At 48.9% G+C, this 14,175-nt stretch overlaps 1 protein-coding gene across 1 annotated transcript; it reads left to right on the forward strand.

The window, feature by feature from the left end:
* The first annotated feature begins 12,683 nt into the window (after positions 1-12,683).
* Positions 12,684-13,781, forward strand: LOC119360311 (putative UPF0496 protein 5). Its single transcript, XM_037626003.1, has one exon. The coding sequence runs from the start codon at positions 12,684-12,686 to the stop codon at positions 13,779-13,781; it is 1,098 nt and encodes a 365-aa protein (XP_037481900.1).
* The last annotated feature ends 394 nt before the right edge of the window (positions 13,782-14,175 follow it).

Below are 14,175 nucleotides of genomic sequence, written 5' to 3' on the forward strand. Positions count from 1 at the left end.
TATACTGTATGTATGAAGCTTTGAGCTGAGTCAATGGATTTTTGGTCAGTTTCGTCAATTTGGAGGATGAATACTCGCAGGGGGCAGGCAACTCATGGCCTCAAATGTATTTCGCCAGATAGTTGTGTTGTTACCTACGTGTTTCTGCCTCATTAGAGGCCTGACTGCCGCTGAAGGAGAGAATTAAGCAATAGGTGACTTGCATCACATAAGCCCATGACCCACAAGCCCATGTTCTAAACGAGGACACCATTGGCAGTCAATTGCAAATCAATTCACATGTACTCCAGTTGATTGAACATGCTAAAAAAATGTACTAGTTGATTGGAGATACACGAGCTGTTTCGTTCAAGCACGGTTGATCAGGAATCGCCTTGCAGCCGCCCCTCAAGCTTGTCTCTAGCTGTCTGATGAGCAGTGCCAACTCCGCGAAACCCAGAGCCTCACCGCTTTCCGTCTCTCCGGTGAAGAAACTATATCTAATCAGACTCAAATCGTCTGAGGTATTACAATATACAACTAGGAGCAACGGCTACTCCTCCAAACTCATGACAATGTATGTCTTGTTGTGATATTTGTCCCTACTACCGACCGACCGACCGACCCCTAGTCGGCTAACCCCTAAGGCATGCAACAGAGGCAGCGATTACAGAGCAACCACGCGATCTTTAGTCGGCGTGGTGGGCATGGCAGCGATCACCGTCAAGAGAGGCAGCAAGCAGGAACGTCACATAGTTATATGTTACTACATTGTTTTTTCCCCTCACAAACTCTGCCACACCTAAAAAATATTCCTGGCTCCGCCACTGACTGTAGGCTTGTACGCGATATCTTCTCCTACCTCGAGTAACCTCCTCTCTGATCCTCTTCTTCCTCCCCCCTACAGATCTACACAACAAAGCTTCGATTTGAGATAAGCTCTACACAGAAAAGATGCACATCAGTCTTATGGTTCCATTCAGGCGATCAGTTACTAGTTTCATCGACTGTAGATGATTATTTTTGTGTTCATGTTTGTGCCTATTTTGGGCGCCACGAAGAACTCCACGACGTTTAGGAATGCGAGGGAGCCCGAGCGCTGCAAGAGGCGGAGGCACAGCAGGCCGCCGCTGCCGCGTTGAGGCAGCAGGTACTTGGTTACGAGAGCCCGGGCGCGGCGAGAGGCAGAGATGAGCTCGAGGTCGCCGGCGGCAATGATGAACTGGGGGAGTCAAGGCGACGGTAGCGTCTTCATCCTCCAGCACGGCCTCCAGGACCACCCGAGCCGCCGGCGCTGGGGACGGCTCGGCCCTCCTCACCTCTTGTCGTCCCGCTCCGGGGGCTCCGACCGGCTCCTGGCGTTGTGAGCCCACCTCACGTACTATTGTTGTTGCTGCTGCTGAGCGAGACTGCTGGATCGATGGAGGAGGACGTGGATTTTTAGAGCACGGGCTCCTGGACAGCTCCTATCCTCACCATCTAATGTTGCTTTGATATTCATGCTACATAACTAACTTACTACATGAAAACTTTCTCTTTTTTGTTTCTTCGAAACAAAACAACAAACGAACTTGAAACTTTCCAGGACAACAAAACATTCTTAGAACAATGTGGGATAAAACTTTCAGATTTTTTTGTCCAGGAAAAATATAGAAAATGAGATTTTTTTAATTAAAAAAATTCTTATTTTTAGTATTTATGATGCGCGAAAAAATCTGAAAGTTTTTTCCCACATTCTAGTAAGAATGTTTTGTTGTGCTTGAAAGTTTGAAGTTCATATGTTAAACTATATGGGAGAAACAAAAAAGAGAAAGATACTTGCACGAATCGCGATGCAGAATTGGATGGCTAGATAAGGGGGTGTCCATGAGCCTAAGCTCCACAGGATATTTTCCATCGATGGAGATGCTCACCGGCGGATGGGGCATGTATTGCTGCTGCTGCTACTGCTATTGAGCGAGCCTGCTGGATCGATGTAGGAGATGCTCACCGGCGGCGGGGGCACGTGCTGCTGCTGCTGCTGCTGCTGAGCGAGGTAGACGGCGGCGTCCCACGCGCCGAGCGACGCGGTTGTCGTGCTGTCCATCTGCGTGGGCACTGATTGGCAGGGAGGAGGCGATCGTGGAGGAGAACGGCTTGGTGGTTCGACTAGGCGCGGTTGGAGTTGGGGGAGTCGACGAGGCGGTGGGGTGTGGTGGAGTCTCACGAGTACTTGCCAGCGAGGTAGACGGCGGCGTGACGCCGAGTCCGACGGTGGCCGTGGTGCCGAGTCCGATGACGACGGGCGAACTAGTTGCTGGCGTCGTCGTCATCGTCCACCGCAGTCGCCCGTGGCGCTGGTGGCCGTGCTGTCCGCGGCCTGGTACAAGGTGTCGAGGTAGAGCGCGTTCAACGGTGGGTGCGGCGAACTAGTCCGATAGAGGCGTGACGAACTAGTCCCAGTAACTATGTGTTAAATGTATGTTATATGTAGATGTTAACTCTTAATCATATCCCGTGTATACAACCAAATACCGTGTAATTGTGTGTGCCGAGCCAATGCAGGACACCAAACATCATGCCAAAATCGATCCATTAATGCAGGCAGCCTCGATACGGGTAACCAAACTAAGTGCAGATGTTGGTTTTTTTTACCTGTTTTTGCTCAGCCAGGCTGAAGTGAGACAAGTATGCAATGCAGGCACTTTCAGAGATTTCAACCAGACGCACCCTACAATTTAGGAATAAAACTCCCTTTCACCCCACAAAAAGAATGTAGGCCTACTGTTGTCAGACGTGCACGTGGTTGTGCAAAATGCACTTGTTCTTTTCTTGGAGCCTGAGAAGGTCCGAATCCTGTATTGTACAATGCACCCTTCCCTTTTTGACGGTGGAATGCACCCTTCCATTACGTGCGGTTTGAGGAAGAATAACATTCCCTTCTTTGTTAATACTCTTCAACTTTTATGCATACGTACCATGAGCTAGGTAGCCAGAGCCATTGAGGGCCAGTTCTTTTGGGCAATTCTCCCAGAATTGACCCCCTCCCCAGCTTCTCCCAGAATTGCCACTTAATATTTTTTTACAATTCCTAGCTAGTTTAGCTAGGAATTGTAAAAAAATATTAAGTGGCAATTCTGGGAGAAGCTGGGGAGGGGGTCAATTCTGGGAGAATTGCCCAAAAGAACTGGCCTTGAAATTGCCACACCAAGAATGGCTCTAGAGAGAGCAACAATGCAGATGATCGAGCCAATTAAGGCGACGTTGGAGTCGCAACCCGAGCTTCTCATCGCTGCCCGGCGTGGCGATTGGGGGCAGCTAGAGCGTCTTCCTTTACCCATATATATATATATATATATATATATATATATATATATATTTATTTATATATATATAAGAGAGAGAGAGAGAGAGAGAGAGAGAGAGAGATGAACTGCTTTCATTAGCTTTACCTAACAAGAGTACAAATATTGCACCATTCATATATGTATACCATCAAATACCACACATGCTATTCGCAAAAAATAAAAATACCACACATGCGGATTATAGTAACGAGAGCAACTGTGAGCATTTCGTTTTAGAATTCTCATGAAATATGCATACAACTTACAGAAAAATCCATGAGTTAGAATAGGCTACTAACTTGCAAAGTTTTATGGGCAAACATGGCCTACACAAAATACATTGATTTAGAATACCAAAGGTTGGCATCACAATTTAGTTTTAAAGTATGCTACAACGGTTGGTAATTCTTGCGAAAGAGTAATGGGAATTTAGAGCAAAGGGTCATGGAGAGGTTGGACAAGAGAAGTGTTATTTTAGTCGCCACCCCTTGTTTGGTGTCGAATGGGTAGTTGTGGGTGTTAGAAGGGAGAGAGAGGGATTGATGGAATTGTCGTTGTTGGATTGCTTGAGCCTTATGGGCATATATCTCTACTTCTAATGGAGCAGTTGGTAGTCTCGCTTCCAGGTTTTTTTTCGTCCCACCACTTTCGTTCGGTTTTTTTTCGTAGGTTAACCGTCGTAGATTTTTTTCGTCGCCTCCCCCACTTCATCGGTTTATTTTCACTTCACCCTCTCACACAACGAAAAAAACTAAACGGATCAGAACTTTCCATACTGACGTAAATTATTTAGTAATGTCTTTATGTAAAAGAATCAATCACAATCAATCTCTAAAGATCAAATCTAAATTAATTAATCTTCATAACGTTTGTTTCCTTCCGAATCACGTCCATAACTTTCCTTCCTTGTTTGGGCAGAAACTGTTTGGTAGCAGAGATTAGGAAGCTTCCTGTGAGTGTATTAATAGGAAGTATTCTTTTTCTTGATGATTCGTTTCCATGCATGATGATAGTAAATTAGGCCAACATTCACCACTATTTATCGTCATCAATCGTATCCATTCCTACCAGTTTTAAGGGAATCTGCTCGCTATGTCTTTTTTAAGGGGATCCGCTCGCTAAGTCGTCGTCGCACGTTATTTTCACAAGCAATTCCCCTAAAAAAAGGCGTGAGTATTGGTAGTTGAACGCCCGCTAGGTTTTCCGCCTGTCCCATCCTCGCGCTGTGCCGCCGCCACCCGCCTAATGGAGCAGTTGGTAGTCTCGCTTCCAGGTTTTTTCTTCGTCCCACCACTTTCGTCCGGTTTTTTTCGTAGGTTAACCGTCGTAGATTTTTTTCGTCGCCTCCCCTACTTCATCGGTTTATTTTCACTTCACCCTCTCACACAACGAAAAAAACTGAACGGATCAGAACTTTCCATACTGACGCAAATTATTTAGTAATGTCTTTATGTAAAAGAATCAATCACAATCAATCTCTAAATATCAAATCTAAATTAATTAATCTTCATAACGTTTGTTTCCTTCTGAATCACATCCATAACTTTCCTTCCTTGTTTGGGCAGAAACTGTTTGGTATACACGATTAGGAAGCTTCCTATGAGTGTATTAATAGGAAGTATTCTTTTTCTTGATGATTCGTTTCCATGCATGATGATAGTAAACTAGGCCAACATTCACCACTATTTATCAACGTCATCAATCGTATCCATTCCTATCAGTTTTAAGGGAATCTGCTCGCTATGTCTTTTTTAAGGGGATCCGCTCGCTAAGTCGTCATCGCACGTTATTTTCACAAGCAATTCCCCTAAAAAAAGGCGTGGGTATTGGTAGTTGAACGCCCGCTAGGTTTTCCGCCTGTCCCATCCTCGCGCTGTGCCGCCGCCACCCGCCGAATTTCCAGCCGCCCGAGCCCGTTAACTTCGCCAGCCATCGGGTCGACTGCCCCCGCCCCAAACCCCCATCCCCGAGCACTAGCTATCGCCGCGTTGCCGCCCCAAGCTCCACGCCACCGGGAACGAATCAAGCGCCATCCCGACACCGCCGTCGCCGGCCCAGCACCTCCAGCCTTGCATGGACAGCTTCAATGTGCAGTCTCCCTTGCTGCCTCACCTTCTGCCAGCGCATGCAGCGGCGGGGTTGGACGCGTGCGTGCTTGCTAGCTTGCTCTCTGTCTTATGAGGGGGTGAATGCAAAGCAGTCTATTAAGCCAGGCACTATTGCTGAGCTAAATTGACAAAAAAATATTGGTAGCCATAGTTGTAGTTTAAGTAGTAGTGAGTTGTCTGATATGTATAAAGAGCCCGTTGCTAAATTGATAAAAAAGGTTGCCAGTGTCACTTGATATGTATGAAAATATTAAATGTATTATTAACATGATTAATATTGAACTCTTAACCCTAATGTGGCCCCGTTGCAACGCACGGGCTTTCTTCTAGTATATATATATGAGTACATAATCATCTTGGAGTACAAGATAAGGTAGAATAATATCCTACGCTATCCTAGCTTTCCTAATAGTCACGATACTCAACAGTGGGAATTCAAAGAGATGTGTATTCCCTTGTTTGGTTTGCTGGAATTCACGAAAGGTTATTTATGGAGTGACAACATAGGTTATGATAAACAATCAATATGTTCTCTCTAAATAAATCCTCTCTCAATACCGCAAAAAAAAAATCCTCTCCCTAGATCATAGATACAATAATTCCGGCAACAAATCGTATCGAGGAGACGGACACGACCGCAACCTTGCATCACACGTAGCAACACAGCTGACTAACTATTCGACGTGGCAATGCGCGACAACCCCACACACTCCCTGCTGCAAATCTGGACCGATTTGATCGTCATCCATCATCGCCTTTGTTGTTAGATTGGAAGGTCGAAGCCCCTCCGATGACCCCCATCTAGTAGATGCCGTCACCATGGAGGCATTGCCAACAAGTCATCCACGTCCTGCACCGCCCAACGACAAGCTGGCTAGATCCCCAACACCCATGCCCGAGCAGCATGCTAATTCAGTGGTGTGGACGACGGTGCCAAGGTGGGTTATGGCTGCTCCGGGGGACTTGTGTTCCACTGTGATTAGGCTCAGTTCTTTTGGTGGATTCTCCCGGAATCTTGAAAATCAACCTTCCACCCAACTTCTCCCGGAATCTTGAACCCATATTTTTTTGACAATCCTAGCTGTTTACATCATAACTGGCTAGAATTGTAAAAGAAATATGTGTTCAAGATTCTGGGAGAAGCTGGGGGAAGGCTCGATTCTCAAGATTCTGGGAGAATCGGCCAAAAGAACTGGGGGCAACGTCATCAAAGGAAAGAAGATCCCAGGCACAAGCAGACCGTCATCAAGGAATTCGCTACGTGTGGCCGCCGCCGGCCCATCACCCAACATCCTATGAATGAAGCCCCGACGCCACCGCCAGGGGAGCAACTAATTAACGAGCGCTCCTTCGGGAGCCTCGCAACGATCAGCGCCACTTGGCGTGCTCTCAACCATTCGCCACGTGTCACGTTCTGGGCGCTCCCTCCGGATTTTATTTTTCTGCATGTATTTTCGGCTTTTTAAACGGTTTTCTTGGTTTTTTTGACGTTTTGGTTTTTCACCGGTCTTCCCTAGCTTTTCGACAAAAAAAATTCGCAAAAAATATTATTTTTGTGCAAAGAAACACATATTTTTTCGTGAGAGTCACGGTTTTGTTTTTGCGAGAGGCACGGTTGTGCTTTCGCGAGAGGCACGGCCGTGCCTCTTGGAAACGAAAAAAACGTGTTTTCTGTTTCTTTTCCTTCCGCGAGAGGCACGGTTTTGCTTCCGCGAGAGGCACGGCCGTGCCTCCTCAGAAATGAAAAAAAAACATGTCTTCTATTTTTTTTCTTTTGCTAGGGACACGGTTTTGCTTCCGCGAGAGGCACGGTTGTGCTTTCGCGAGAGGCACGGGCGTGCCTCTTTCGGAAAGGGAAAACACGTGTTTTCTGTTTCTTTTTCTTTCGCGAGAGACACGGTTTTGTTTCCGCGAGAGGCGCGGTTGTGATTTCGTCAGAGGCACGGGCGTGCCTCTTTCGGAAAGGGAAAAAACCCCGTGTTCCGGTTCGGTTTTTTCGTCGATTTTTTTGTCCGGTTTTTTCGTGAGAAAAAAGTTCGTCAAAACCTATCAACATGGGATCTAGTTTTGAAGATCTCGACGCGAAGAATCCAACGGCGAAATCGGTTCGAGATTTGGATGCACGGTTTAAGAGAATAAATGTTTTACGTAAAAAGGAAAACTCTCAGGTTGCGACAAGTGACACACATGCAGCACGCCATTTATTGGAGTGATTTCCGCAAGAAGTAATTTTTAATTAGTGATTTCGCACCGTCAACCCTGGCGGCGCCGACAAGCAGCTGCGACGGGAGTACGCAGGGCGAAGCCTCCCGATAAAAGTGGACCGGGCCTCCCGAGTCACCCGTCCCATACGAGTCGGGAGCCTGTTTTCAACTAAAACTCTCAGGTTGCGACAAGTAACACACATGCAGCACGCCATTTATTGCAATCTGGAAAAGTTGAAGTGATTTCCGCAAGAAGTAATTTTTAATTAGTGATTTCGCACCGTCAACCCTGGCGGCGCCGACAAGCAGCTGCGACGGGAGTACGCAGGGCGAAGCCTCCCGATAAAAGTGGATCGGGCCTCCCGAGTCACCCGTCCCATACGAGTCGGGAGCCTGTTTTCCACGATACGATAGGTAAAGTGATCGAATGAACCGAGATTGAGGAAATACAACTAAAATTCATTAAAATATAGCGCAACGATACCCGAGTAAGCACTCCACGTTTTAATAGGCAGGTGGTAGCTTATGCCCGCTACGGTTTGCGTGCCCCAGCCGAGCTGAAGTCACCCCACATAGGCTGCCTCACCTACGGGCAGCCTTCGGGTGTTTCCACTGCAGCACGCCTGAGGTATAGTTCAGATCATACCTTTTTCAATGCAAAGTAATGTTAATTAGCATTACTTTTAAATGCAAAGGAGTACTATCAAAATTTATAAAGTTTGACTTTGATCAAAGCTAATACGCGGACTAAATAAAAACGAAGGGAGTACTTTTGATGACATGTAACTCATATTTAGTTAGTCAAATGGATGACCTAAAACTACGCGCACGTCCTATAAACCAAGACGGCGGGAGTACTAAACTAATGATAATTAATCTGGATCAGAGAGAATAGTAAATTTGCTAATCTACTGTATGTTGCACTGATTATTATCTTTTGGCTAAAGCTGTGCTGAATTTCTTAGCAAGCACACACTCGCTTAAATTTTGGCTGAATTCAGCCAAACTTTGGTCAGATGTCCTAGTTTTATGTGGAAAAATTGTAATAGTACGTGATTGATTGGAGAATGGTCAAATATGGATGGATACATGATGTTATCACTTCAATTCTTAACATTGGTTAACACTAACAACTAGCACTTGCAGATACAATAAAAATGTTGTTGGACTGGAACAAGGATCTGGTCAGAAAAGCAGACCGATCCACTGGAAGCACGCCTCTTCACTTCGCCGCGTCCTGGGGAAGGCACGAGGCAATCAGCTTGCTGCTGGATGCTGACCAATCTGCGGCGTATCAGGCAGACAGCAACGGATCGTTTCCCATACATGTGTCCGCGCGCATGGACAACCTTAAGGCGGTCTCCGTATTTCTGGACGACCGGCATGACCTCGCCGAGCTGCGCGACGCCAAGGGCGGGACCTTCCTCCATGTCGCCGTCCAAGAGGAGAGCCTGTCCGTGGTCAAGTACGCTTGCAATTTGCAACTTGCATCAGCTGCCATGAACGTGCAGGATAACGATGGCAACACCCCACTGCACTTTGCTGCTAGGGTTGGAAACCTATGGACCTTCATTGCTCTGATGAAAAACCGACTCGTTAGACTGAATGTAACAAACAACAAGGGGCATACACCATTTGACGTTTCATGGATCAGCGCGCCTCTAGGGATATATTACGGATTGGTAAGCCATTGTTCTTGCTTTCGTACACATGCAAAGTATACAACTAGTACTATTACGCGTACCCTTGCGTCATTGGCCAAACTACACATACACATGCTGCCCATGTGTGTTGTCTGCACCGTCCTCGCATGGTTACCATCTTTTGTCCAAAATTAGCCGGAAGTGTGGCCCAAGTCTTCGACAATGGAGGCAACAGACAACAATGGCCTTAGCTAGGAAACTATGTAGGGCATCTCCAACACAATTTCACTCTAGACAAAGCAGACCATGATAGCTCACAAATGCAGGTTGAATTTGCCCTTGAGATCCACCAGTCAAGAAGAAAAAGGGTACGCATGCAGAAGCAGCACATGGTCCATGCTTGTGGAAGGGGGCATATGCTTTGTGCAAACGATGTGTCTTGGAACCACCATGTTGCTTTCCAGCAAGCTGGTTTGATCAAACACAGCTGCTTGTTTGTGTGAGCAACGTCACAGCTGTGGCTCCTTGCTGCCACAAACAAAAAGGAAAGGTGGCATGCACCTTTTCCCGGCGTTGAATAGTTACCTGATGCAGGTAGGGTGGTGCTGGTTGTGGTGGTCAATTAAGATCCACAAACCGCTCGCTTTCGTTCCACCAAGATTGTTGGTTTTCATGTGTTTCATTTGCTTAGAGCATCTCCAGCCGTTGCCCCCCTCCCCCCCCCCAAGGAGGCATAAAAGTCGCCGCCTGGGGGCAAGCCGGCAGCAAAAATCGGCACTGGGATGGTTGGGCACCCAGCTGTCGCCCCAGGCACCGATGTTGGCCCATTATTCGGCCCACTTTCGTTAAAAAATAGCCCGTTATCAACGCGAATCGGCCCAGATTCGGCGTGAATTCTTCATAAATAATTTTTTGCCTCCATAGTTCATCATAGAAAATCAATAGAAATCAAATAGTTCAATACAAATTATAGTTCAACAAATAAAAACTCATATTTCATCACACGTCGTTCCCGGCGTCGCTCTAGAGCCTCCATAGGTGCTCCACTAGATCGTGTTGCAGTTGTTGATGCACTTGGCCCTGCAACAAGCTTGGCAAAGACAGGGGAACACTGCAGGATGTTGATGTCATTGTGAGTTCCTGGCATCCCAAAGAAAAAGTGCCAAATCCAGAGGTCCTGTGTGGCCACTGCCTCAAGCACTACACTGCAACCGCCTTTGGCGCCTTTGTACAACCCCTGCCAAGAAAATGGACAGTTCCTCCATTTCCAATGCATGTAGTCGATGCTTCCAAGCATCCCAGGAAATCCTCTTGCTGCATCCTGTGCTAGGATCAGAGCAGTGTCTTCAGCATTGGGTGATCGCAAGTATTGCGGTGCAAACACTGCCACCACTGCACTGCACAACTAGTAGAAACACTCAATGGTCGTGGACTCGGTCATGCGCCCATAGTCGTCGAGTGAATCACCGGGAGCTCTGTATGCAAGCATTCTCATAGCTGTCGTGCACTTCTGGACTGAGGTCAATCCAAGTGTACTGGTGCAATCCTTCTTGCACTTGAAGTAGTTGCCGAACTCCCGGATGGAATTCACAATCCTGAGGAAAAGTTTTCGGCTCATCCGATAACGGCGCCGAAATGTTTTCTCGCCGTGCAATGGAGCGTCGGCGAAGTAGAGCATGTAGTAGCCTTCCAGACGATGCCGGTTCTTTGATTTCACCCGCCCCGGCGCCGAACCACTTCGCTGCGGCTTTTTATTGCTCGCTCGCAGACTGGCGAGGGCGGCGAGCACCATGACACTACTAGGAAAAGGCCTACTAATGGCGCACCGGTTTTGCCTACTAATGGCGCACTACAGGTGCGCCATTAGTAGCACTAGGAAAAGGACGAGCGTGATAACAGGTCCATCTGAGCCCGAGATCAGAAACGAATTTTCGTAACATTTGACCATATATACTACTCAAAACCAAAATAAGCCATAACATTTGACCATACATACTACTCAAAACCAAAATAAGTCATAACATTTGACCATCAGGCAAGGTTGTGTGCAGGTACATACTACAAATCAGCATTCCGTTCCTTCACGCATTCCATGGCTGCCTACACCTCAACTTGTAACCTGTAAACATAATGGAGTGAATTATTTATGCTACAGCAAGGCCAATTGTGTAAACAAAACTTGTCTACTAAATTAGAAACCATCTACTGTGGTCTGTGGTCTTGGACACTAGACAGTAAACTACAATGATCTTCAGTGAAATATTCAGCCAATTGGGGATTTTGAGGATGACTCAATATAAATGAACAATGACCTAGGTTCAATACAAATTATATAGTGCAACAAATAAAAACTCATATTTCATCACAAGTCGTTCCCGGCGTCGCCCTAGAGCCTCGATAGGTGCTCCACCAGATCGTGTTGCAGCTGTTGATGCACCTGGCCCTGCAACAAGCTTGGCAAAGACAGGGGAGCACTGCAGGATGTTGATGTCATTGTGAGTTTCTGGCATCCCAAAGAAAAAGTGACAAATCCAGAGGTCCTGCGTGACCACTGCCTCAAGTACCACACTGCAACCGCCTTTGGCGCCTTTGTACAACCCCTGCCAAGAAAATGGCAGTTCTTCCATTTCCAATGCGTGCAGTCGATGCTTCCAAGTATCCCAGGAAATCTTCTTGTTGCATTCTGTGCTAGGATCCGAGCAGTGTCTTGAACATTGGGTGGTCGCAAATATTGCAGTGCAAACACTGCCACCACTGCCCTGCAGAACTTGTAGAAACACTCAATGGTCGTGGACTCGGCCATGCGCCCATAGTCGTCGAGTGAATCACCGGGAGCTCCGTATACAAGCATTCTCATAACTGTCGTGCACTTCTGGATTGAGGTCAATCCAAGTGTGCTGGTGCAATCCTTCTTGCACTTGAAGTAGCTTCCGAACTTCCGGATGGAATTCACAATCCCGAGGAAAAGTTTTCGCCTATCCGATAACGGCGCCGAAATGTTTTTTCGCCATGCAATGGAGCTTCGGCGAAGTAGAGCATGTAGTAGCCTTCCAGACGATGCCGGTTCTTTGCTTTCACCCGCCCCGGCGCCGAACCACCTCGCCGCAACTTTTTATTGCTCGCTCGCAGACTGGCGAGGGCGGCGAGCACCATGAGATGCTCCTGCTCCTGGACGTCGGTTTCGGCTTCCTCCTCCAGCAGCACCGCGAGCACCTCCTCGTAGTCCGAGTCCATCGCTGGGCCGGGCAGACAAATCGGCGAACAGTGTTCACACACTTCCACATTCCACGACTATAAGTTTATCAATCGCGAGCGCGCAATTCTTTCAGTTTCAGAGCATCACGGTCACAGTACGTCAGTACGCTCGAAGCTCTGTTTCTTCTCTTCTTGATTTCTGTAAGGAGTCTCTTGGGCTCGCCGGCCATGGGGAACCGTCATGGCACAATGAGGCCAAGGCGGCTGAAGAGTGCGAGAGCGACGGGGGAGGAGCTGGGGTCGTACGAGGCGGCGTGCAGCGCGGACCCGGAGCTGCGGAGCTTCGACGCGGCGCTGCGGCGGCGTGCGAGCCTCGCGGTAGCGGCGGCGGCGGCGTCCGGGGTGGAGGTGCCGTCCATGTCCCTGGGCTCCCTCCGGGAGGTCACCGGCTACCTGGTGGAGATGAACCAGGAGGTGGTCCGCGTGGTGCTCGCCAGCAAGCACGACGTGTGGGGGTGTCCCGAGCTGTTGGCGCTCGTGGAGGACTACTTCGACGCCAGCCTCCACACCCTCGACTTCCTCGCCGCGCTCGACAAGGCGCTCCGCCGCGCCCGCGACTCGCAGCTCGTCCTGCACCTCGCGCTCCAATGCCAGGACCCGGCCGTCCGGCCCGCGCGCGCGCTCGGCGCGCTGCGGCGGTTCAAGGAGGCGGCCGGCGGTGATCCGTTCACGGACGAGTTCTTCGCCGCGTTCCAGGCGGCGTACCGGCAGCAGCTGGGCATGCTGGACAGGCTGCGGCGGCAGAAGCGCTGCCTGGACGGTTGCCTCCGGTCGCTCCGCGTCTGGCGCCGCGTGACGGGCGTCGTCTTCGCGACGACCTTCGCGGCGATCCTCGTCTGCTCGGTGGTGGCCGCGGCCATCGCCGCTCCGCCCGTCGCGGCCGCACTGGCGGCCGCAGCGTCGCTGCCCGTGGGCTCCGCCGGAAAGTGGGTGGACGCGATGCTGAAGCGGTACCGGGACGTGCTCCGGGGGCACAAGGACGTGGTGGGCGCAATGCAGATCGGCACGTTCGTCGCCATCGAGGACCTGGACAGCATACGCTCGCTCGTCGGCCGGCTCGAGGTCCACATCGGCTCCATGGTGGACTGCGTGGAGCTGGCGGAGCGCGAGGAGGGGGCCGTCAGGATGGTGATTGAGGAGGTGAAGAAGAAACTGGAGGTGTTCATGAAGAGCGTGGACGATCTCGGGCAGCAGGCGGACAAGTGTAGCCGGGACATCCGGCAAGCCAGGACCGTCGTGCTGCAGAGGATCATTCATCACCATTAATAACTGCTCAAACACACGGAGTAGCCTAGTGTGCAGAGATCATAGATGTGATTAGTCATTCATTTCATTAGCATTATAATTTATACTAGCACAAATGTCCGTGCGTTGCAACGGGAGAAACAAACTCTCACACACCCATAGCGAGTTATCTGTGTTGTCACTTCTCCCCGTCATCATCTTCCATGATGGCCACTTGCCCACCTATTTCATCCAATGTGATCAGTCCCAAGGCGATGATATGGGACATCACACTCACCATGCCGATTTCTCAAGCCCCTATTTGCACCAGCTTGTAATTCTTTGTGTGCTGCAACCGCATAAACATGTTCATGTGGTTGAACACCAATCATGTCTTAATGTACCAGGCGATGCATTTCTTTATTGAGCGCTCACG

The sequence above is a fragment of the Triticum dicoccoides genome, chromosome 2B (assembly GCF_002162155.2).
Source record: "Triticum dicoccoides isolate Atlit2015 ecotype Zavitan chromosome 2B, WEW_v2.0, whole genome shotgun sequence".
NCBI lineage: Eukaryota > Viridiplantae > Streptophyta > Magnoliopsida > Poales > Poaceae > Triticum > Triticum dicoccoides.

Bases quoted from the DNA above. Each gene is read 5' to 3' on its own strand.
- LOC119360311 (XM_037626003.1), top strand. From the start codon at position 12,684: ATGGGGAACCGTCATGGCACAATGAGGCCAAGGCGGCTGAAGAGTGCG.